The 24,261-nt window shown below is 32.5% G+C and overlaps 2 protein-coding genes across 2 annotated transcripts; one reads left to right on the top strand and one right to left on the bottom strand.

The window, feature by feature from the left end:
• Positions 1-1,797: 1,797 nt before the first annotated feature.
• On the bottom strand, positions 1,798-6,129 carry LOC114722682 (probable protein S-acyltransferase 7). Its single transcript, XM_028908774.1, has 6 exons — positions 6,022-6,129; positions 5,032-5,067; positions 4,748-4,930; positions 3,519-3,815; positions 2,671-2,904; positions 1,798-2,457 (listed from the first exon to the last, which is right to left on the bottom strand). Exons 1-6 carry the CDS (start codon positions 6,127-6,129, stop codon positions 1,957-1,959), a joined length of 1,359 nt encoding a protein of 452 aa, XP_028764607.1. The 3' UTR covers positions 1,798-1,956.
• Positions 6,130-21,889: 15,760 nt separating this feature from the next.
• Positions 21,890-23,990, top strand: LOC114722678 (bidirectional sugar transporter N3-like). Its single transcript, XM_028908760.1, has 5 exons — positions 21,890-22,175; positions 22,280-22,490; positions 22,585-22,749; positions 22,851-22,970; positions 23,240-23,990. Exons 1-5 carry the CDS (start codon positions 22,096-22,098, stop codon positions 23,618-23,620), a joined length of 957 nt encoding a protein of 318 aa, XP_028764593.1. The 5' UTR covers positions 21,890-22,095; the 3' UTR covers positions 23,621-23,990.
• Positions 23,991-24,261: the final 271 nt, after the last annotated feature.

Raw genomic sequence — 24,261 nt, 5'->3', positions numbered from 1 at the left:
AACAGAGTAAATAGAACTACTCACTATCAACATGAGGCTACCACTAAAGATATGAATATTATTGCAATCTCCCACACCTTTAGGAATTAATTAATATTTCCTTGAATCTTCACTATATATGTAATATCATATGACCACGGAATCTGTAATTTTCATTGAATTATTGATCTGCATATAGTGAGAAAATACTAAACGATGGATCTAAGCTTGCTTTTGATTTTCTATAGCAATTATATATATATATATATATATATATATATAGCTCATGTAGGCTTCTTAACCTTTTTTTTTATGATTTCCTTATAAAATTAGTAACACTCTTTTCTTGTGTGCATACTCTAATTAAGTTCGGCTATGAGTGGAAGTGTCGAGTTGCAGTTGCATGAACTGAAGAGGGGGGTGTTGTTAGTAATATCTTGGAGGTGATCGGTCGTTTGTTGCTTGGGCAAGGTAACAGCTCAAGCGTTAAGAAACTCCAAACCAGGTCAAGCTGGTTAGCTGGATGGTGAGGGAGACCTTTTAGACGCCTATCACTTATTCATAGCCGAAATTTTTAACAGTTTTAATAATTATTTAATAGCAAGGACCAAAGGATTTAATGGAAAAAAGTTTAAGGACCCAATAAAAAGAAAAAAAATGCATGAGGACCTAATTTAAAATGGATGAAAACTACAAGGATCTCCAAATTAGTTTTCCCAAATTTTAAATAAAATTAATTAAAATATTTGAATAACGAAAAATCTTAATAATAGTTATAAAATTAATTTATTGTATGAGGCATATCATATAAAGTGATCCTATAAAATAATTGATATTTATCAAAATTATATTATATACAATCCAACTTATCTGGGTTCATATGGCCAGCCGAGCTGTCATAAATCGGACTAGAAAGTCAGTTCCGGGGAAGGAAGATAATTGCACAAAATTGTGCTTTGGGTTTGGTGAATTTATTTGCTTGCTAAGTTCACGTTGGCAAGTGGTACCCAAGGAAGAAGAAATTGGTTGAAGGGCATTTTAGTTATCATTTTCATTTAATTAAATGCACAAGAATTAAACATTATTACTGTCATATTCTTTCTCGTACCATGCGAAACCAATTTCAACCTATTTCAATCCATTCTATTTCTTTCACTCTTGTCCACAATCAAACAAGTTCTTGAATCCTAGTTTTTATTATTTGGCTTTTGCCTTAAAAGTAAAGAAGTCGAGCGTGCATGTAAAATTGTAAATCACACATTATTATAAAGATGTGTGCTGATTAGTTTTAATACTTCATGAGGAAAAGTGGTGGGGCCTTTTTGGTGGAGCTATTTAATTTACTGAACTTATTCGGGTTCATATTGGTATTTTGACCCATATTTAAATTTAAATGTAAACTCCCATACTCCTTAAAACTCTTAACAAATTAACCTAATTAACCTCAACCATGCTATAGTAATTAACTACTTTCCATTTTCCACCATCAAGTGGCTTTGAAGCCTGACTTCGGATGCCACTCATTTAAGTAATACCATTGTGTGGGTGACGGGGTAGCACGAGGAAATCAAAGCCAGCCAAATTTCATCTTACCCCAGAAAAATAAATAAAAGAAAAGAAAAGCAAGCATGATGGCAAATACGACAGAAAAAGAAGAGAAAGCAATGGAAATGAGAAAATGCAAAATGTACATACAACTTTCCAACTATCACTTTCCGCAAATTCTACTTTTCTTCCTTTAATGTACACACATTCTACTTTGAACGACTCAAGAGATCACCACACATTAAATTCACAAAGTAACTATCATGTATAATATCAATAAAGCAGGATTCATTCACGTTTCAGATCTCACCAAAAGACAAATATTACTTCCCTGTCAAACCCAACCCAATCTATCTTTAATTCACCTTTTCTTTTCCTTTTGCCCTTTAGCTCTTTTATTCTTTTAATTTACATCAAGGAAATTGTATCACTCTATACAGCAGCCTTTGTTGAGATCACTCCTCCGCCACCAGTGATCCCATTTGATCCCCCAACTTCAGGACTTACGTCCCACCTTCTGCTTCTTCTTTCCCATGTTGAGTGCTCAGCATATGAATCATCTTGTCCTTTCCCCACTTCCGTAGGAAGATTCCTGCCTAAATCCTGGGACCTATCAGATAATTCACTATCAGTGACAAGTCCTTCATATTTGTGAGAGCCATCTTTGTATTCACTTTCTTCATTACCAGCCTCATAATTATAATCCGGCCTTCCTGAGTCCAAGTGACCTGAAGGTTTTCTCATTATAGGGCTGACCGACCCAAGACCCAATCTTTTAGACGGAGCTGATGGCTCCTTGGGAACCTTAGACCTGAACTTGTTCTTGGATGGAGGAATGCTAGAGCAGAATGCTTCCTTGAAGTTCCCAAGCATCCCTTTGTTATATGGGTTGTCTTGTCGATCATACCGGTATCTAAAATTCTCATACGTAGTCTACAAATAAAACAAAAAGGGATTATCATTCACATGTCGGTGAACTAGAAATGAACATATAAAAGTGATAGTTGAAATAACATCATGTCAGTCATCATATACAACAACCTGGTGCCTACATGAAAATTTGCTTCATGTACTAAACTCCTAGGAGTAAAAAGTCACGTTTAAGATATCAAGAGAAAGGACTGTGAGTTGAATGAGCATCCAAACCTGGTTTGTGCTGATGAGATATGTATGGAAAACTGTGAGGCCGCCAACAAACCATACACAAATGAAAGTGTAGATTATTAGTGCAATGGAGGCAGGAGTTTTGATCATCGCTCTCCAAATTGACTTCTCCTCTGAATCCATGATTCTCTTGATGTAGACCCAGCAAAAGCCATGCACATATAAGCAAAGAAGAGTTGAAGAGAAGACAAACGTGTAGAAAAACCGGTAATTTCGCTGCAGTTGAGAAGCCAAAGAAAACTCACTTATCACCGTCATGAGCAAAAAAAGATATGTACTCAGAAAAATTATCAGCACACAAATACTAAGATTTCTAGTGGACACAACGTATTCTTATATCTTTCGTATGCAGATGAACCTAAAGCCATTATGATAGACCATTCCTATCCCTGCTTCCACAGCAAATTTGATTATTTATGCAAATACTACTTAGCACTTTCTGTCGGAACACTTCAATATTTTGAAAGCACTTTGCCTTAACATCCCAATATATGGTCAACCAGAAACGCAGATTGACTATGTATCTTTTTGGCCAAAAGATTGCCTATATACTTAGCCTTTAATAGCACCTATACGTTTGAACACAGTTTGTATTTAAAATTTGAATATCTTGTTGAACTTTTTTATAGTTTAGGGCAAGAAGGGTGTTTTATTTAATAGTCCGTAGACATGGATTAGTAATAGTGAATACATGACAAGAGAAGAAGGGGGGAGAGGGACACAAAACCTTCTAAATGAAACTAACACGATAGGAGCAGTCCTCGGCAGTATTCTCTTAATAACAGCACTTTGAAATTTAGGGCAGATTATATTTTAAAAAAAGGGCTTACCAATCCAATACACTGACCCACCCAAGGGCAATGATGATCAAACCGCTCCACACAGTTATCACACACTGAACAGTGCGAGCAACGGGGAGGTCTATACAGCTGGCAGGTATCACAATATTTGGTCCTCACAGGTCTACCATTAACAATGACATCCTTTGTCCTGGGCAAACGTCGCCTTGGAGACTGTCCATTGTTGATCGTGTCACTAAAATCAGAATCCTCTGGTTCAGGAGGATAGACGTTGCGAGGTATTATGCCAGGATCCCTTCCTGATGTCAGCAGAAGGACAGTCAGAACCTGGGAACAAAGTTAAAGACTTGAGAGTACAGTACTGGATTAACTATAATGAACATATATGGGCAACTGTTGAAATCAATCTAAGGAAGCATCATTTTCTGTTCACTTGAATATGGAAAACAAAGAATAGAATTTATAAACGGTAAAAACCAATGATGCAGCAAAATTGATATTCCCAAAGAGGTACCAGAGCTACACAATGGAAATGATGACTTCAACAATAAAGCACCTCAACGTAATTCAAAACCCGGGTTTACATTTAATTATTTTAATCTTAGATCAAATCTACATCAGAACCCTCCAATTTTTTTGCACTTCAAAGGGAACACGACTTCTCCTTCAATTCCCTAACTCTCTTATTCCCTCTTCAGCCAAGTCAACACTGGTTTCTGTTTCTCCAACTGGCACATGGGTGAGAGCATGATTTTCAAGAGAACATTGACAAAGTTCATAGACACTGTTCAGAATCTTAGCAGTATCAAGGTATAATTTCTAACATTATTTACAGAAATCATCAGAACTCTAGTGTTGATGATAGTTACTGAAATATTGCCGCATTCCCAATCTAAATATGGAATGCCTTTCAGCCATTCACTTACATGATTGTTTTAAAACTTCAATTGCAATCTCATCTCATCACCAAAGAAAGACAAAACAGAATAATTGTAAAAATGGCTCTACTTCAATATCATGTGTACGTATCTAAGAACACAGTTATTGACACGATCACAGGAATAAATACTTCTTTCTACTTTTAACATTAAAGCTAACACAACGCATGCAACTACTATACACGAAGGACAGCAACAGTCATTTATGTGTAAGAAGTCCGTAATAGAATGTAATATTGTTGGATGACAGCATTTATTGAGCATCTTATAACAAATTATGGTGCTACATAACTAAGCAAGGCTAGGTCACAGATAACTTACAAATATTGTGAGAACAATAACTATGACCATTATCAACACTCCCAAGTGATAAGAAAAATCATCTAACAGTTTTCTGGCTATGAAAGTGCAGAATACAGCAACAGGAGCAGCAACAAGGAATACTGTTAGAAATATAGATTTAGCATCAGGTCCAAATATCAGTCTTCCCTGAAGTAAAAATACCTGGAAATAAAACAAACAGTCATGGATTCAGAAGTGAAATTAGGAAGATCGCCAATGAAATAGACCAACTTCATACATGAATAAAATAAATTAAAACGAACAGAGCACCCTGAAACAGCACTTATCTTACAGCCACACTATTTGTAAACAATGTCCATTAATCAATATATCTTGCATAAATGAAATGAATGAGGGGGAAAAAAAAATTATCTCGCAGATTTATCAGTAAACTGATGAAATTAACTACATTGGTTGATTGTAATACAGTGTTAGAGTAAGATTGAATACATATAATTTTCTGTGGTGTGGTAATTATCATATCATCCATCTATATTTCTTTCCCATCTCAAATGCCTATATTTGGTCTGATTGTAATGATCTTATCATATATTTACCTACATGTATAGAGCCATGTATGCTGATTCTACATAATATACTTGCCCTCCTGTATGAATTTACTTTCAGTCAGTCCAGAATACTTGCAACTTTTCTCCTTAACATCATTACCCTTTTAGTGGAGGAGAACATCGAAATGCTTTATTTGCTACAGTATTTTGCTTTTGGAATAATAATCACAAATTAAGGGATCAATCACGGTCTCAGGATTAAGAAGCAGCGCAAACTGCTAGCTGGAAAGTAAACTACAAGCTGCTGCATTAGTTAGCAAGCTAAACGGTGCCTATTGTCGAATAATGCTAAATTTAACAGAGCCAATAGTCAGATAAATGAAAAAAAAAAAAAATTCAAATCTTTGTACCATGAACAAAACTAAATAAGCGGAGAAGAAAAATTTATTTCCCCACATCAACAGAAAAACAGTATCACACAGTTAATGAGCAATAGGAAAATGGAGATCCTAAAGTAATCATGAACTCGGCACAAAAATGTCCACCCTTCCCTCTCCAGTATCGCATTCAAATACTCCATCAGCTTATCTAAGGAAGCGAACAATACCAACCAGTGTCGGAGACAATGCAAGATTGAACTCAGGAAGCAAAAATCTTAGGTCAATATCATAAATTGACTAGCAGAGATAGACAGAGGGAGAAAAGGGGAAAACTTGATCATGAGGCATGAAATGCATATCTTACATTACTGCTCTTCCAGGTGCGGTAAGTTCTGACAAGCGAAGAAGCATGAATGTCGCCGGCATCGACCGGGTAAGAAACCGCCGCCGGCGGAGACTGCGTCGCGGGCATTTTCTGTGGGTGAAGAACGCAGGAACAGTTGAAAATGGGAAAGAGAGGACAAAATGGAAAAAAAAAAACAAAAACAAGAGGAGAAAGTCAAAGGGAAAGGCGGCTTTCCCATCTATTAATTTTTAAAATTTTAAATTTTTGGATTGGATGGGTGGGTTTGACCTTTTCTGCTTGGGGGTATGACCAGCGATGTTTGGTTGTAAGCTGTTAGAGTGAGGCCCCACCACTGACGTGGCAGCCCCCTCTGTTGTTCTGGTCAATCCCTGATTTCGGGCTGACCCACAAATATATAATTCCAAATCCGAGTATAGTGATTAAATTAAAAAGGTTCTTTGTCGGAACTAATAAATTATAACATAACACTACCTTCGGTCCTAATTATAAAACTCAATTGACTAATTTGAAGAGATTAAAGAAATAAATTTAGTTATTTGTAATAAATAGGTGTTGTCTTTCCTAAAATATCCTTACTAATCAACTATATTAGCTAGAACTATAATTATTAGAAGGACTACCTTAGGAAAAAAATGCATAAATATGAGAGACAAAGTGGATTGGGGTCTTATATTTAGGATTAAAATAAAAGTCAAACAGGATTTTATATTAAGGACTGGAGGTAGTATAAGAGTTAGTTGACTGTTTGAGTAAATTAACAAAATTATGTAGTTAGTTATTTATAATGAATCGAAGTTATTTTTTAAAATATCCTTACTAATCAAGTATATTGACTGGAATTTTCATGATTATAAGGATTATTTTGAGAAAAAATAGATTAATATAAAAAACAAAGTAGATTAAAGTCTTATATTTAGGATTAAAATAAAAATTAAATAAATTCTTATATTAAAAATTGGAGGTAGTAGTTCATTTGAATATATGAAGCAACAATAAGACTAATGCATTCAGGCACCATATGTGAAAATATGATAAGTTTTAAAATTTTACGTATATATTTAACATATCAACAAATATAAATAAATAATATACCAAATCTAATTTTAGAATAATTATTTTAATAATATTTTAAAAATTTAATTATTTTAGTGTTTACTCAAAACTCGACCTCTAAATATTTTTTTTCATCAATGGGAATGAAATTCCTGTTAACAGACTTGAAAAAGTACTTATAAAGTCACTGAACAAATTTTAAGTCATAAGCCAAAAGACAAAAGCCTACGAGGCTTGTTTGGAATGACAACAAAATCTAATAAAAATAGTTTTTTAACTGCGATTGATAGAATGCGAGATAAGTATATAAAAAAAAATCTTTTATCTCAAATTATGTGAAAATTTAGTCACAACCTTCTTGTCCTTGTTGGGCACAAGCTGTTGTGAGACATCTTGAATTACAAAAGTTTACTCAATCTTAAAGTTTAACTCTTTGCAATTTATTTTCTCAAATTTTGATTCTATTAAAATTTATAAAATAAAATTTAATTGGGTGCAATCTAATTTAAATATTAATAATTGAATTTTAATAGATTCAATTTTATTAGCAGCCAAATATCCATTTTTTCTAATATTTTTAGCAATTAGAAACCTATATGACTTCAAAGAATCTTGGGCAAAAACTTATTATATAATTTTAAAATAACAAAAAAATAAAAAACATATTCAAATTTTAACAAAAAATATATTTTGGCCCAAAAGCATATGAAGAGGAACCAAAAGAAAAAAATTTTAATATATAATTATAAAAATGCAAATTCTATAAGCAGTTGTATTCTTTTATTTTAGAGTAAATACATTACCTAAATTACAGAAATATCCCCTCTATTTAAAAAAAAAAGCATACAAATCTTTCTTGAAATTAAAATGTACGTTACACAAATTTTTCTTATATATTTAAATTTTTATTTTTATTCATCCAATGTTAGTTGACTATTAAATTTGATTTTTAAATTTTTATTATGGTCAAATCATCCCTCCTTAATATAGACATTATTTAAACATTTATATATGTCAAAAAAATAATTTTTGATAAGACAAAAAAAATTATAATACATGCATTTTCAAACTTCTTAATATGTTATAAATTTTATAAATTTTGATTATTATATTACAGAATTATATAATTTTAATTCTTCATGACATATTGAAACTCATTTATTTAGATTTCTTTTAAATGACTAGAAAATATTTTAAATGAATATTTTTTATCATATAATATAAATTATGTGAGTTTGGGGTATTATATAAATAATTTAAATTCATAATTTAAACATTTATAACTTATTTGATCAATTATATATCTATTTAAAGAATTAATCAAATTTCCATTCAAATTTTTTTATGATTGTATCAATCAAATTACTTAATTTTCTGTCCCAGTGATAAAAACATTAAATAAATACCTATTTATAAAAAAAATAAAATTGAGGTAAAGGAAAATTTCTTAAATTTTTTAAAATAGTTTTAGTCAAAATTTAGGAATTTAATATTATGAAGGGTAAATCAGTAAATAGAAAGTAGTTCAACATAAATTTTAATTACAAAAGCATCTTTTTAGAATATTCTTAGCCGAGTTATCAGCTTGGGCCTAAATGTATGTTTTCAAAAAAGGAAAAGTCTGTATAAGTGGGATAAAATATAAGAGATGTTAAAGTATTTTACTCTTTATTTTATTATGTATTTCTCCAAATATATAGATACAAGTCTATTTATATCTTCCTTACGTTCAACAATGTGAGCGACTCCGCCACGGAGTATTAGGGAGATTATTGCTCAAAAAACCCTATTTTGGAAATTATTTTATAAAATAACTGAATTGAGAGAGCATGATTCATCTCCAGCGCATGCAACTCTTTTTTTTAACCATGGACAATATATTTTTAACGACATTTTGTACGTAATTAAAAATAAGTTGCACATACAACTGAAGAAAAGTTTCAGCCACTGAATATTAGTTGCAGTTGAGACCTTAAACGAATTTCATGCATTTATTACCAATAAATGTTATAATGAGAAAATTTTCAACAATTTTCTGTATTTTTTTTAATTGTTTTATCCGCGAAAGTCTGGTCAAAATTCGGGGAGTGTCATGGTTCATAAATGACGACCACAAAAAAGCCTGTCCTACAAAATTTAAGAACATTCTACTAAACTGAAAAGATATTACTAGTATATTCTTTAAATTGATTACAAAATAATAGGCGTACCCACTTGGATTCAGGAATAATAAATATTTCCAGGGGTCATAATAACTAAAACCTGGATAATATGGCGGCCATTGCCGGCTCTTTAATTACTAAATTAACTTGAAAACGACGCAGCATTTGGGAGATTATCAAATTACTACTGCTGCTACTATTTATCCCTTATTCCAAAGGGAATACAATATATATGATACAAATTAGTTAGCCGTCCAAGCACATTATTTTCTCACTAATTTCCTTTTCTGCTCTCATTTTCATATCACAATGCTTTCCTCTCCATACATTTTTTATTGTTGGTGGTTGATGTCTTAATGAAGACCGATTAGACTGATCAACTTGCAAGTTTTGTATCTTAACAAAGTACTCTATGTGAGATGTCAAAGAAAATGATAAGAATGAAGTCGATCAATGACAGTGAACGAATGAAATGAAATTCACTTAGTGAAGAATATAATAAGATAGTGGAGGAGGAGAAATTTGGCACAAAGCTCTAAGCATTACCGGATAATTAAGCACTCTTGAATCGATAAACAGAAAACGACATACGTACTATCAATTTATAAATTTGAACAATTATTCGTTAATAGCTCTGGCTTTTGAAATTTTGGTCTCCAAAATATAATAATATTAAGGACTTCGGAATGACTTGTAAATAAATTTTTAATCATGTTTTATAAAATATAATGTAAGTATATGAAAGAAATTTTATCTCTGTTTTTGTGAAACTTGTTTATGAGTACTTAAATAAACTAATCCAAACAAATGCTAAGTAGGAGTGAATTTTATTTGAATTGGGAGAAGGCAGACAAGTGACATATCAAATAAAATTACTTAATAAGAGATGTATATAAAATGAATGACTCTAGATTCATTACTTTAATATTTTTGGTTAATAAAGATGCAGTTTTAGCTAGGTGGGGGTTTGTACGTGGGTGTCGTCATCTTGTTTCTAATCCAATTGTGATTCTTCAGGTTTTCTTAGATCGCCTAGCCAAATTCCCCATCTTTTTGGAATACTCTCTGCGATTCTAAGAACTTATTAATTACTAAATCATTACCTTACTCTTCAAATTTCATATTATATACATGCAAAGATGTTGAATTTTACGGGACATTCTATGTCTTTCTTCACAAATATTTGTTGTTAGCAGCCCAACATTACAGAAAATCTTCAAACCTTAGATTGTGCATTGTGTCTGTTTATGTTCCACTCCATTTAATTAACAAGATGTTAAAATGACTAAAACAATACCTGTATTTCGTCGTTTCTGTCATTTCTCCCTTAAAATGCAAATTATTCCTTTTCAATAAGTGGTCTTTAAAAAAGAGCAAATGACGAATACGAAAGAGAAAAATTTGCTGTGTGGATCCCATTTCATGCGACTTCCCCTTTTTCTCGGATAAAGAAATGGAAGAAAGATCGAAATTTTCCTTCACATGGTTTGTCAGAGTTCATCTGTTTGAATTGTTTTCGGCCATTCTGGCTATAGTCTTCCCACTCAGGATCCGCTACAGGCTACAGAATCTCTTTGGTTTGTTTTCTTCTGGCTGCTAGGGAAATCCAGAAACAAGTTGGCTTTGGGCCTATGGCAAAAAAACAACAGAAGACACAAACAGATAGATGCTTCGGGCTTACAACAGAACCAGACTACCTAATCAATCTTGTCCTGTATATTTTTCACATGAAACGGACCAACTACAAAGTTCAATTCTCTTCCACAAGCAACCCCACGGGACATAGACCAGTTTCACAGAATCATTCGAAGTCTGAAGAGGAACCCTGAGGCCAGACATCAGTTTTGGAACCATAGTCACAAAGTCATAACCCTAACCTCAACCCATTCACATTTGCATGCACCAGAAATCATAACATTTGCCTCGGATTCTTGTACTCTTCCATCACCACTGACCACTTTTGTCGTGGAAGAGCCCCCTCTTTTTGAATCAAATATTAAACACACGGTCGCATATAGGTCAGAAGATAGTACATAACTGAAATGTGTACAGGCTATAATAATATTTGGCCATTTCTATGAAATATTGAGTATAACAAAGGTGATGGAAATTCAATGCACTTTGGAGGTATGTGTTTGTCATCAATAATGGAGTTGGTGGGGCTTTGTTTGGGTGTGGCTAGTCGACCAGATCTAAGTTTGTTTGTATGTGAGACGAGCAAGATATGTGGCGATGCAAGTGAAAGTGACGACGTGGTTAAGAAAGAACCCTACGGTCGTACATTCTGATATGAAATTAAAGTGCCTGGTGATATTAAGACATTAATGGCTTTAAATTCCAATGTGAATTGCTGCGAGGGGAAAGAATTTGAGGTGAGAGTTAATTGCCCTGACCTTCTTCCAAAGTAATCTCTTTCATTCATTCTTGCCTTACCCTCATGTGACTCAGCAACAACAACCACCATTAATACGATCGTCTATTCACTTATCAATTAACACAGCCAATAAAACGCCATAAAATTTGTCCCACGTTGACATTGTTAATTAGTTGTTGTATAAAGTCATCAGGAAAGATGATGATTGATGAGTAAACAAACAACAAAGTTTAAATTTTAAATGTTAGATTTGTTCTTCTTATTTAAAACACGCTATCTCTGGTCCTGAATATAAGATATAATTTGTAGTGTTAATTGTATTATAAACTAAATTTTATATTTAGGACTGAAGTAATATTTAGAATGTTTTTATCTCGTGCATTTTGTGGATTCTACGAAGTAATATCCATATTTATTCTTTTCATGGCTTGTGGGAATAGGTCACGTTATTTAGAAGTGATGTGTGACTGATCCATCATATTTCCTATAATGTATGAAGAGAAATTGGCTTATCATATATTTGGATGATTTAATGATAAATTTGTCGATAACATTGAGTTTATTGAATAGATATGCCGTGATTCCTCTTGAAAGAGAGGGGTGCTTTAGGAAATGCCCGCATATATAGGTGATGCATGATTATCATTAGCTTGAGTTGATATTACTAAACATGCATATTGATCTTGAAGAATATGAGTTGCATTGCTGACAATAGCGAAAAACTATTTTCAATTTGAACTATTAACTAGACTTTATATTAAGAACTAGAAGTAATACATATAACTAGCTATAAGTTAATCAAATATATATGTAAGATAAAAGGTCATACTATATATTAACCACTTGTAAAATAGGAAAATGTTTGATTTTTTTCGTGAGAATCATATATTTTATTTATTTGATTAAAAATGCCTGTTTGACAATTTTATTAGCTAAAATGAACTGAATTTGAGATGATACAGCTCATTTTCAACAGTATTATCTTCATCTATGTGTAAATGACTTCATTTTGACGACTGCTTAATTACACTTATTAAAGATGAGTTGCATCAAATTCTTTTGAACAATCACATTTTTAAACATATACTTTTTGTCAAATTTTTCTAATTTTTTCCTAAAAGAAATGTTAATTGGGATCTGGTTTTTGTCCCTATCCGATCCACTCCCAGTGCAAGAATAATATATATATATATATATATATATATAGATATATAACAACATAAATCATAAAATTTATGGGGATCCTTGTTAGTATGTAATTGTTTTCAACATTTCCTTACACATTTCAATAGACTGGATCATCAGTGCAATTCTTCATTCCTTCAATCTTTTTTTGGCTCATTTAAACAACATGTAAATGTTAAAAAAATATAACTACATTGTTGTAATATTTTTTAAAAAATTATTATCTATTTTGTTAGAACCGGTAAGAGCATAGAGATTTTGTGAATAACTATATCATTCTTCTATTTTTATTTATTAGTTGCTTCTAACCAATTTCATTAAAATAAAAAACAGTTTATTGAAGAATAAATTAAAAATAAAATTGTACGTTTATATAATAAATTTAATCAGATAACTTATGTTTGGGATAAAAGTATTCTCTTGAAATAGGATTAGAGTAGCATAGATGTAGTCACCGGACAAAAGAAAAAGAGTATGAATGTAGTCTATTGTTTGGTAGGATGGTGATATAAAAGAGAAAGAACAAATTAATGTTAGTTAAATCCGATAATTTTTTTTCCGAAAAGGGAGTTGCAAATATCAATTTAAAATCATAAATTCAGGAATCTCAATTATAATATTCTTGTTCTTATATAAATTGATAAAAAATTTTCAAATATACTTTTATACTAATTCTTCTCTCTTTGTATTTATATATCATTTTTACATTTCTTTCCTCTTTCTTTTTTTAAGCAAAAATCAAATAAGAATAAAATTAAAAAAATCATTAAATATCCTAACCTATAAATAACGTATATTTAGAACCAAAAGTTTTTCCTCACTGATAATTTAAGGACCAGAGTGGTAAAAAAAACATTTAAATTTCAAATGTAACTTTGATTTACAACTGAGATTTATATTTGGGAGGTGTTTGGATGAAACCAAACCATAGTTTAGAGAATAGCTTTTGAAAAATAATTTTGGGGAGAATAAATTTTGTGAAGAATAGATTTTGTGAAAAATGATTCTGAGAAGTGAGAATGTTTGGATAGTTGTTATCAGAATCACTTTTTATATATGCAAATTACTAAAAAAGACATAAGTTAATATGATAATTACATAACAAGATAGATTTGATGATATATTTTAATTTGAAAGAATAAAATTGTTAATAATATATTTTTTACCAACATAATTAATGAATAATTAATATGTGTATATAGACTTATAAAATATAAGATTAATATGTTTATAAAAAATTAATTGAGGGATGTTAAAATCATATTATTGTTAAGATCTACTCTGACAGGCACAATAATACTCTCCAATTTGAACCAGAAGTAGAATGGATTCACTTCTCCTGAAACCATGGTTTTGGCCCAAACCATAGTTTCAAATTATAGTATCAAAATTGATACTGTTTAGGTGATATTCCCCCTAAACCATGATTTTACCTCCCAAATCATGGTTTTGAGAGTCTCCCAAATAGGTCCTTAGAATTGTTTGTGACTCTTTTTCAAACAAAAATATCTTCAAAAATCTAACCGTTATTAATGTAATTGCTTTAGGACTTAAATGTCATCTCATCGCTCTGACAGAGTGTAAAATGTTGTGTCAAAGCATTTTACTCAAAAAGTGAAACGAAGTTGGTGTAACTAATCAATGACCACCTAATTGCAAAATCACAGAGCAAGAAATTAAAATGAAGTAACTTTATGTACAAACACTTTATTACTTTCTCAGAGTGACTCACCACCTTGTGCTGGTAATTTCATTTATTATTCTCATAATGAGACTTCACCGTCCCTGGTAAGTGGTAACTCTGTGACGTGACCAATCGATGCGTCGCTTCACAATCCCTCAAACTCCTCAAAACCTTAAGCAGGCACATTTTTTCACTTCAAAGTTTGAAATCCTGTTCTTGATAGCACTACCTCCTCTCCTTAGTAACTTTCGATTATTAATATAAAAATTAGTTAATTAATTTAAATAGATTATAAAAATTTGTTAAGTTAGTTATTTATAATAAATAAATATTTTTTTTTTAAAATACCCTTGATAATTATATGTATTAGTTAGAATTACTATTTGATAGAATCTTTAACATAAAAATGAATAAGACTCCAATCCACTTTACCTCTTATATTTATCTATTTTTTTCATAGTAATTTTTATTGTAGTTGTACATATTAAATATTTTGTCAAATAATACTTAATTAGTAAGGGTATTTAAAGAAGACAGCACTTATTTATTATAAATAACTAATTTAATTTGTTTTTTGATCTATTTAAATTAGTAAACCAGTTTTTATATTAAGAATTAAAGATAGTATGTGATATCCCTTAATTACTTGATTAACGTCAACAGAGGGGGAAAATAGCAATGAAGTAACAACAGGTTTAAAGCTTTTGCCAAAAAAAAGAAAAAAGAATAGGTTTAAAACCCCTTGTTATTCAGAGCTTAAGGAACCACGCTTGGCAGTAATTTTGGTGATAGTACTAGCTTTCACAATGATTGTAAAGTTTCTAGAATTATCCAGTGGCTATCATGAACAGGATAGTTATGTGCTTTTTAAATGCTCAGCTTAGCTTTAGCTGGCAGACAACTTCATATGACAAATGAAGTCGTCCCGGAAAAATAGTTTTAATCGTGATATGTGGCGGCGTCTCAATGGTCCAAATGGCTTCAAATAATTGAGAAGGTCATAAGTCATAAAATGGGACGTTTCCGTGGCTGTCACTGGGACTACCTTCATTTGATTTCTGCCATTCCCGGGTCCCCATCTCTGAAAAACACAATACAAGTACTGATATTTTATGTTCACAATCAATGATGACGCCACTCCCTTCGTTTTTAAGAAGTAAATAATTAATTTCCAGAAATTAATTATTTACATTGAAAATTACTATATTAATGAAAAACTCTTTTAATATATACAATCAGAAATAACATGAATTGGTAAGAAGTCTCACGTTTAAGATAAAAAAAAACTTTTTATTACCAGTTTTTATATTCAGAATTAGATGGAGTATTATATATTAATGCATATAATAGCTATTGGTTTCTAAATTACTACTATCTTTTATCTTTAATATAAGAGACAAATAACTAATTTAGAGATATTATAAAAGTTAGTTAAGTGAGTAGATCATAACAAATATATTGACTTTTATAAACTACTCTTTTTAATTATGTGTATTAAAAGTATCTCTTTTATAATAATAGAGATAGAGATAATTTAAAAAAATTATAAATATAAGAGATAAAATAAATTAAAATTTTATATTTTAGATAAAATTTAATTTTTAATTAACTTTTATATTACAAATTGAGAAGTACTTAGAGGGCTCTGCTTTTTACTTTTTTGACAGTGAGGTCTTCATGCGTACCTCCACCATGGTACTTTAAAGCCAATATTACGAACTAAGTCCCTTTCACTCATGGTTAATGCAAACATTAATGACAATATTCAGGTCAAGAAGATTGTGCCAAATGCTGGTCAAAAAAAAAAAAACATTGTGCCAACATATACAGGTATAGGTGTTTACATATTCATCAGAGCATTTGAATTATTTGCTTCCTTGTTAATTTTGGTGATTGTGAAAGGACCCAGAGATCGTTGATACGACATTGGATCTGACCCCCGTAATTACATGGTACGGGACAAATTTCAGAATCAAAAAGGTGAAAAGAACTCATCTTCAATTTAACATAATGACGTTTTGCAATTTGGGGTGAAAGGGGACTTTCAGTCTCGATTAGTTCCCATGCTCTAGCTTGTACATCATCACAACTAATTTTTCAGAAGATTTATTTTGCTAAAATTAATTCCCCCACTTAATAAAAAGTTGGCATATAACTCATAAAATTATAAATTCAATTCTTACTATCAAATCTTATTGATAGAAGATTTGTAAGTACAGTTATAAGTATTCTATGAGTTCGAAAGCATGCCTTAATTTTGATGAGTTCTAAAATCCAACTCACGTGAACTTTTTGACACCAAAAAAATATAACTGATTTTCTATTTACAGTCTCTCAATTTTAGTATTTCTAAAAAAAATTAATAAATTTCATTCTTTGGATGATTTCGTCTAAATATTGATGATTTATCATTAATTCCACGAATACATGGTGCCATTAACATGCCTATCCTTTTTTAGCCAAACATAAACCTGCCTATCAAATGTTGGCATTTAAGAAGCCCACGCTTAAATTTTATATTTAGAATAAAAAGATGTACAACAAAAATATGGAAAATATAAATTATTAACGAGTAATCAATAGTCTACGAGTCCTTTATGACAAACTATTTGGTAATATTAATATTTGTTACTTCATATAGTTCTGATTATTAGCCAATTTCTATATATTATTTTTTTTACCAAAATCTATAATTACATCATCATTCATCTCATATCCACATCACTAAATAATTATTGATGAAGCTGGATTCATGAATGGACGTGGCATTCAAATGCAAGCAAGGGAGGTGGGCGTAAAGACAAAGGGTTCCAGTATGAGCTAGCAACATCGGATTGGTTCATTTTCTTTTCAATCAAAGTCCTAAACTCATATATATATATTAGGCTGACATTTGAGGAAATTCCAGCAATTTCCAGGTGTCCCTCTATGTTGTTAGGCATTTTTTTTAGCCACAAAAAAAAAAAAAGAAGCCCCATAAATCACTCATGCAAGCCGATTATACGCGGTTTATATGTACTTATTTATTAAAAAAATCAATCAATCATTTCTGTCGGGTGAAGGAGATTTAATCCGAAAACTTGATGCAATTTGATCCACACGTTTAAATATATCATTGCAATCAAATTTTATTTGGTCGGGCAACGTACCACTTTGTAAAATTAAAACCCCACGACTCTCTTTTTGCCCTTTTGTTTGGTTTTGTTTTTTTTTTTTTTTTATGGTTCATGCATGTGGCACTCATCATGGAGATATATATGCTATCATCAATTAATCGAAATCGAATGAAATTACGTGGCTTTTCTTTCTGCACATGCAGGCATTTATTTTCAATCATCACGAATTAATGTAAATGATTAAAGCTTCACATTAAGATTCAAACTTACCATTAACAAAAATGATAGCAAATTAATGTGAATGATTAAAGCATGTTAATTATATTCCTCATGGAGGTTTATATTAGTACAGTACTACCTCCAGACCTAATTATAAAACCCCGTTTATAATTTATAAGCAAAGTCTTATAATTAGGACCGGAGGTAGTAGTAACTAAAAGAAAATGAGTATAACTTTCTCAGCTTAGGATCGATGTCTCATGTTTATTGTTGTTTGCGTGGGTTTTAAGGGAGTTCAAAAACAAAAACAAAGGGTTCATATATATGTGCGCGCGCGTGTGAGACATTTAACATAGACATGTCGGCGATTGATCTCTCCGGCGATATATATTGTGGTTGTGGCTGTAACTATCGTATTTTAAAAAAATAAGGATACTTTTTGGTTAAAGAGAGTGAGGATTTCAACTTTGAAAAGTGGTGCGGGTTAGTTCGCCGAACGATCCTAAAAGGAAGCTGAGGTCACATTACAGTACTAATGATCCCGCCACTACTGATCATTGTTAATTACTAATAATTGCATTCCTTTCTAGTTTAGACATTTCACAAATTCTTTGAAACGGCCATTTGCTGTGTCGCACTATATATATTATTAACCTGAACTTATGCTCTCTACGTTTATTCTTGATCAAATTAAATGAAGATAGTTACTACTCTTGGAATCTGATTTTATCTCTTTCACAAGGTCGAGATAATTAATGCTGGATGAGAATTTGATTGCGGCGAATTAATTTGCACATAAGTTCACGTACGTGCAAGAATTGGTATTAGCATTAGTACGTACGTAGAGCTGCATATATATATATATATATATATATAGTTAATTAATTCAAATGAATATTATTGTATTATATAGCATAATTGTGATGCTTTTTCACGGTGGATACTTGCCCCCCTAGTATTGGGGAGTCCTCTAATTATATTTATCTTCTCGCCTCCCAGTACTGGAGAGTCCTCTAATTATAATTATCTTCTTAAAGTTATGCTAATGATAACAATCAAGTTGAGTGATTATAGAATTATTATAAAAAATCATATTCCGATAGCGGCTTGTTACTTTTGGTTATTTAATATACAAGTGGATTGATTTGTTCAGCAGATAAACATTTGGGTTAATTAGTTTATTATTTTTAATTCGATGAATTTGCAGTCTTTAAACGAGTTAAACTTCAATAAAATAGATTGGATTGTTATAAACTGGTAAAATCCTGTATGAACGAGAACGAAATCTATATAGCATTATTCTTTTTCTAATAAAAATTTATAAATAATTAATTAGTTGATCGTGCATGAATATGGATAAGCAATACTTCCTCTGCTTCTATATTAATTGTCTTTTTTAAAAAAATTGTTTCTATTTATTTATATTTAATGAATGTTAGATTAAGTCGGAAGTTTGCCCTCTGTAAATTTTCGGAAATGTCATATTCAATTTATTAACTTTTAGCTAAATTATCCAAAAATATCTTGAATTTTAAATCTTGAATCTCTAATTAATATGATCTTAAAATGACAGAAAGCCTCTTGAACCCATAATTTCATGCCAATATTTTTCTGATCGTTAATTAGTTTATTGTTTCACTTAAAAAAATAGAACACACCCTTGACCGAATAACCTTGACAATAAGTTTTACAACCTTTACTTTTGTGGAAATGAACCTACTTCTTCGGTCAAGCAGCATGCGCAGACCATGTAACAAGGTTGCTGCTATTTAAAATTATTTCATGCCCTCAAGCTGTGTAGGTCTGAAAATTAAAACGTTAGTTTATTCATAAAGTGTTATTAAAAAATAAAGGAGATAATCACACGTGCTCGGACATGAAGGGGCAAAACCCTGAAGCTCGTTACGGCCAAAAAATATCTGAGTTCCCAGGTGATTAAACAAATCTCATACGAGGACGAAGCACAATTAATGCTAATCGGGCTAGATACGCAAGAATCACCTAATTATAGATAATGCATAGGATTATAATTTTAAATCTATTTTAACATAATGATTTACGCATTATTTTATACATTTATGCATCAATCAATCAGCACTAAGGAGCATGTATATCTGAAGAAATAACGTAAGACGATATGGCTCTAATAACAAATTATAATGTTGCAAAATACTACCTATCATGATGTGAGGATAAAATTGAGATCTTATCCTTGGTTCCTCGTCATGCCTCTCATATATGCCTGTCTCCCCTAACCTGCCACTAAGATTTCCAACTTTACCTACCGGAGGCTCTAAAAAAGCCTCTCACTTTTCCCTCTTCTGTGTATTTTCTAATCTCTGAAATACCTAGCCCTTGTACTGTCGAGGCAAGTAGCTTCAAACGTAGCACCATTTTAGGTTATACTATAATCCAAGGTTGACACGTGGTCTCGTCAGCCAGGTCGACTTTGATTCCATTGTTCACGCGTGGAGGGTCAGAAGATGTCTGAGATAGAACGCAATATCATATTTCTCTGACAAATTATAATATGAATCACCCCACTATGGGGCTCCATTAAAAATCACAGTGATTTGGAATATCAGGTTATTAATTACACGTGTCAACTTTGGTGTGCGATTTAATTAGCTTTGCTTTTTGTCATTAGTGGAGGGGATCTTGGCGGCTTCCACTCTGCATCAAAATACCCCTGAAAAAGGTGATGAACACACTAACGCGGTTCAAATATTTTACCCGTGGTTTCTTCTAGTGCGGTGAACTTTTGGTTGGAGTCTGAGATTATATAATTTAATCAGATATTTTCTTAGACCCAAAATATAATCGCACTACGCTGGGGGAGAAAAATGAGTTTCATATGTTCAAATTAAATGAATATTTTTTTTATCAAAATAAAAAAGAAACCAATAAAACTTAATTAATGAAATAGTTCCAAATTTGTTACTACCTTTCTATATGCGTATAAAAACTTAAAATGGACTCTGATGATTTGTGGGCATGAACAGTATATGAGTTTAAACCGAACTACGCTGTCAGTCGAACAAATAATGTCATAATTAATGGGATGTGAAGCGGCCTTTAAATTTGGAGTAGATATCGATGAAATGATTGTATTCAAATAATATATAAAAACAAAATTACTTGTCACTGTTCATTTATTTTTTCATTTACTGTATATATAGAAGGTGTCAATGAGTAGTCGTTACCTTTATGGAGATGGGAGCTTTCTTGAAAGGTTAAACATACACTTGTACTATTTACACCAGGGGAGCCTTTTCCAAGACGTAATAAGGTACTAGTAAACATCAAAAAGTTCTCCCTTTTTTTAAAAAAATAAAATTCATACATTATTTAAATTTCAAAAATACATTATTTATTGTCCTAATTTTTTTTTATTTTTCAACTAAAATATTCTTCATATAAATATTTGAATTTAGTGAAAAACTTAAAATTGGAGCTCTGTACATATAGCTTAATAAACACAAACTTCTTGGACTGATATACATGTATATAATTTTTTTTGCCATCAATATACATGTATATAACTGCAACAAGATTCTAGGAAAGTACCATGCGAATAGCATGCTCTAAATATTTTAACAGTGGAGAGATGAAAATAAGAAAATGAAATCTAGAAAGAAGTGAATAAAAAATCCTCCAAAAAGTTGGGGCTAATTGGAAGAAGAATTTTAAAGGGAGGGGAAAGCAAATTAAAGGAAATGAAGAAGGTGGGGAGAGTGGACACGTGAGGGATGGGAGGAGTGGGGGAAAACATTTTGGGTACGTAACACGTAGGGTTAAGTGAATTGGGGTGGGCCAAGTAATAATTGTAGAACTACATTACAACAACTTGTTTATTATGCGTCAATAATGCGATGAGTTGGCTATTTAATATATTTTCGATTATGGGTGCATGAGTTTTGTGTACCCCATAGCCTCCGAAAGCAACTTCTAGGAATTCAATCATCACTTATTCATTAGTCTCAATATTGTCCATGCAATACCACACACATACACACACCCATGTCTATCCCATTTCCATGCACCCCCCCCCCCAAGCTCCACTATATATATCCCTCATTTCTGTCATGTTTTATTCAGTCCCATAGGTAGCTAGAGAGAAACACAGAGTTCTCCACAGATTCACCTGAGAAAAGCCTTCCTTCTCTTCCTTCATTTCTCTAGGGAATTCTGATTGATTCCTACCACAGATCAGTGAGAGAGAGAAGGTTTTTGTTCTTTATCATTGCAATCAATTAATCTCACCTCATATACAAGGCCATGGCTCATCACGGTCCCTTAGTTTTGGTGTTCGGGCTTCTCGGCAACATGGCCTCCTTCTTGTGCTTCCTAGCACCAGTGTAAGTATATCTATATATCTGTTGGTTGGATCAGCTGGATACGTACATAAGACTCTGTTGTTAATGTCTGGGACACGATTGATTAACGTTTGAGGATGTCGCAGGCCGACATTCTACAGAGTGTATAAGAAGAAGACGACGGAAGGGTTTCAATCGTTGCCATATATAGCAGCGCTGTTCAGTGCAATGTTATGGCTGTTCTATGCGTATGTGAAGACGGGAGAGACTCTCCTTATCACCATCAATGCGTTCGGTTGCGTGATCGAGACCATTTACCTTGCCATTTACATCACTTACTGTCCCAAGAAAGCTAGGGTCCGTCTCTCTCTCTCTCTCCCCCTCTCTCTTCATGTCTCTTTCTCAGTTCCCTCGTCATGAGGTTCTGATTAATATGTGACTGATCTCGCAGATGTCCACGTTAAGACTGATTCTTTTGATGAACTTTGCGGGATTTTGTGTTATTGTCCTCTTAACTCATTTGCTCGCCAAAGGACCTGCGGCTCGCGTGAAGCTTCTTGGATGGATCTGTGTGGTCTTCGCCACCAGTGTTTTTGCGGCCCCTCTAAGCATTATCGTGAGTATTATTTAATTATCCTGCTTTGAAATATGGTTTGTTACCTTATATATTATTTTTTGAGATATTTATGAATTTTGAATTGTTCATTTCATTTCCAGAGGGTGGTCATCCGGACAAAGAGCGTAGAGTTCTTGCCTTTCCCACTTTCGCTTCTCCTAACAATTAGCGCAGTTATGTGGCTCATGTATGGACTTGCCCTCAAGGACATCTATGTCACTGTAAGTTTCTAGAACTCTTGCATTTATTTTCTCTTTTGTTGAAGGATTTGATTTGTATTCTTTAATTATTAAGATATCTTCCCCAAATTTTGTGGGTATAATAATAGTGATAATAATAATAATAATACAAAAAAATCGAGAAAAAACGAAAAATTTCTGGAGGGTCAAATTAATCACATACCCTGCCTCCTCATTCATTTTGATTGTGTTTTGTCGTTTTCACAAAATATATAAAATAATAATCAGAATTTGGTTTATTGCGTGGACAGCTCCCCAACGTTGTAGGGCTATCGTTTGGGATCGTACAGATGGTTCTGTATGCAATGTACAGAAAGAACAAGCCTGTGAAAGACGAGAAGCTCCCAGAACAGAAGGGCGAAGTGATGAGTGAAAACAAACAGGAAGCAACTAATGAGAACAAGAACGTCGGTGAGGAAGAGAAACACGAAATGGTAACCATCGAGATCGGAGAACATCAGAAGAAAGACGAAGAAGAAAAGCTACAAGAAAAGGAACAAATAGAACAAGAACAACCTCACAACAAGCAAGACCAAACAAAGGTTAACGACGTCGACGACAAAGCCAGACCAGCGGTGGAACCCTCCTTTATTGAAATACCACCACAGCAGATGGTGGCTTGCGAAGTTTGAGGAGAGAACAGGACACGTATACGCGCTCGCGCGTGTTTTCAGGAATCTTGTCCTCTCTCTCTCACTCTCAGATTGTCTCTCTGCGACCGCCGCACCGCATGGGCTCTTGAATTTTCGTGTAAAATTGTTAAAGCCTCATGATTAGTGGGGAGGCCACAGATGATGTAGTTAATTAATATGGTTCCATTTTTATCTTCACCTGTTACTTTTTATCTTGTAGGATTTAATTTTCTATGACACTACGTAATAGTCGCTTATATATGTAAAAGCATGTTATATTGTTGATAGCAGCCTACATCGCAGGCGCCGAGTCTGCATGGCAGAGATATGATTCTGATTTATGTTGAATACAATTCCACCTTTTCTTTCTTTACGTTGTTTTGATAAAGGGAAAAAAAATACTTTTTTTCTTTCTTTTGTAGTGTCGACGATGGACAATGATATCTGGAGGGGAGGAAGAAGGGACAGAATAATTGGGAATAGTTGAAACGTGAAAGGGAAATGATAAAAGGGGGCAGTGGAAAAACGAGGGACGGAGGGAGATGGATCTATGAATCGCGGCAAATGTCTAATCAAAAGAGAGCAAAATTATTGGGAGTGTGTTAGAGATCTGGGAAAAGTAAGTGGAAAAGCAAGGAAAA

Source organism: Neltuma alba, unplaced genomic scaffold, assembly GCF_004799145.2.
Source record: "Neltuma alba isolate B1F8T4 unplaced genomic scaffold, ASM479914v2 tig00002363_pilon, whole genome shotgun sequence".
NCBI classification, from domain to species: Eukaryota; Viridiplantae; Streptophyta; class Magnoliopsida; order Fabales; family Fabaceae; genus Neltuma; species Neltuma alba.
Note: the sequence above shows the minus strand (reverse complement) of the source record. Positions and strands in the feature narration are given on the sequence as shown.

What these genes read in the sequence shown, in the direction of transcription:
- LOC114722678 (XM_028908760.1), top strand. Translation starts at nt 22,096, where the DNA reads ATGGCTCATCACGGTCCCTTAGTTTTGGTGTTCGGGCTTCTCGGCAAC. An exon ending in ACTGTCCCAAGAAAGCTAGG is followed by an intron (nt 22,491 to 22,584) that starts GTCCGTCTCTCT and finishes CTGATCTCGCAG; the next exon opens with ATGTCCACGTTAAGACTGAT. An exon ending in CGGCCCCTCTAAGCATTATC is followed by an intron (nt 22,750 to 22,850) that starts GTGAGTATTATT and finishes TTTCATTTCCAG; the next exon opens with AGGGTGGTCATCCGGACAAA.
- LOC114722682 (XM_028908774.1), bottom strand. Translation starts at nt 6,129, where the DNA reads ATGCCCGCGACGCAGTCTCCGCCGGCGGCGGTTTCTTACCCGGTCGAT. An exon ending in GCACCTGGAAGAGCAGTAAT is followed by an intron (nt 5,068 to 6,021) that starts GTAAGATATGCA and finishes GTTTACAAATAG; the next exon opens with TGTGGCTGTAAGATAAGTGC. An exon ending in ATCTCATCAGCACAAACCAG is followed by an intron (nt 2,458 to 2,670) that starts GTTTGGATGCTC and finishes TTTTATTTGTAG; the next exon opens with ACTACGTATGAGAATTTTAG.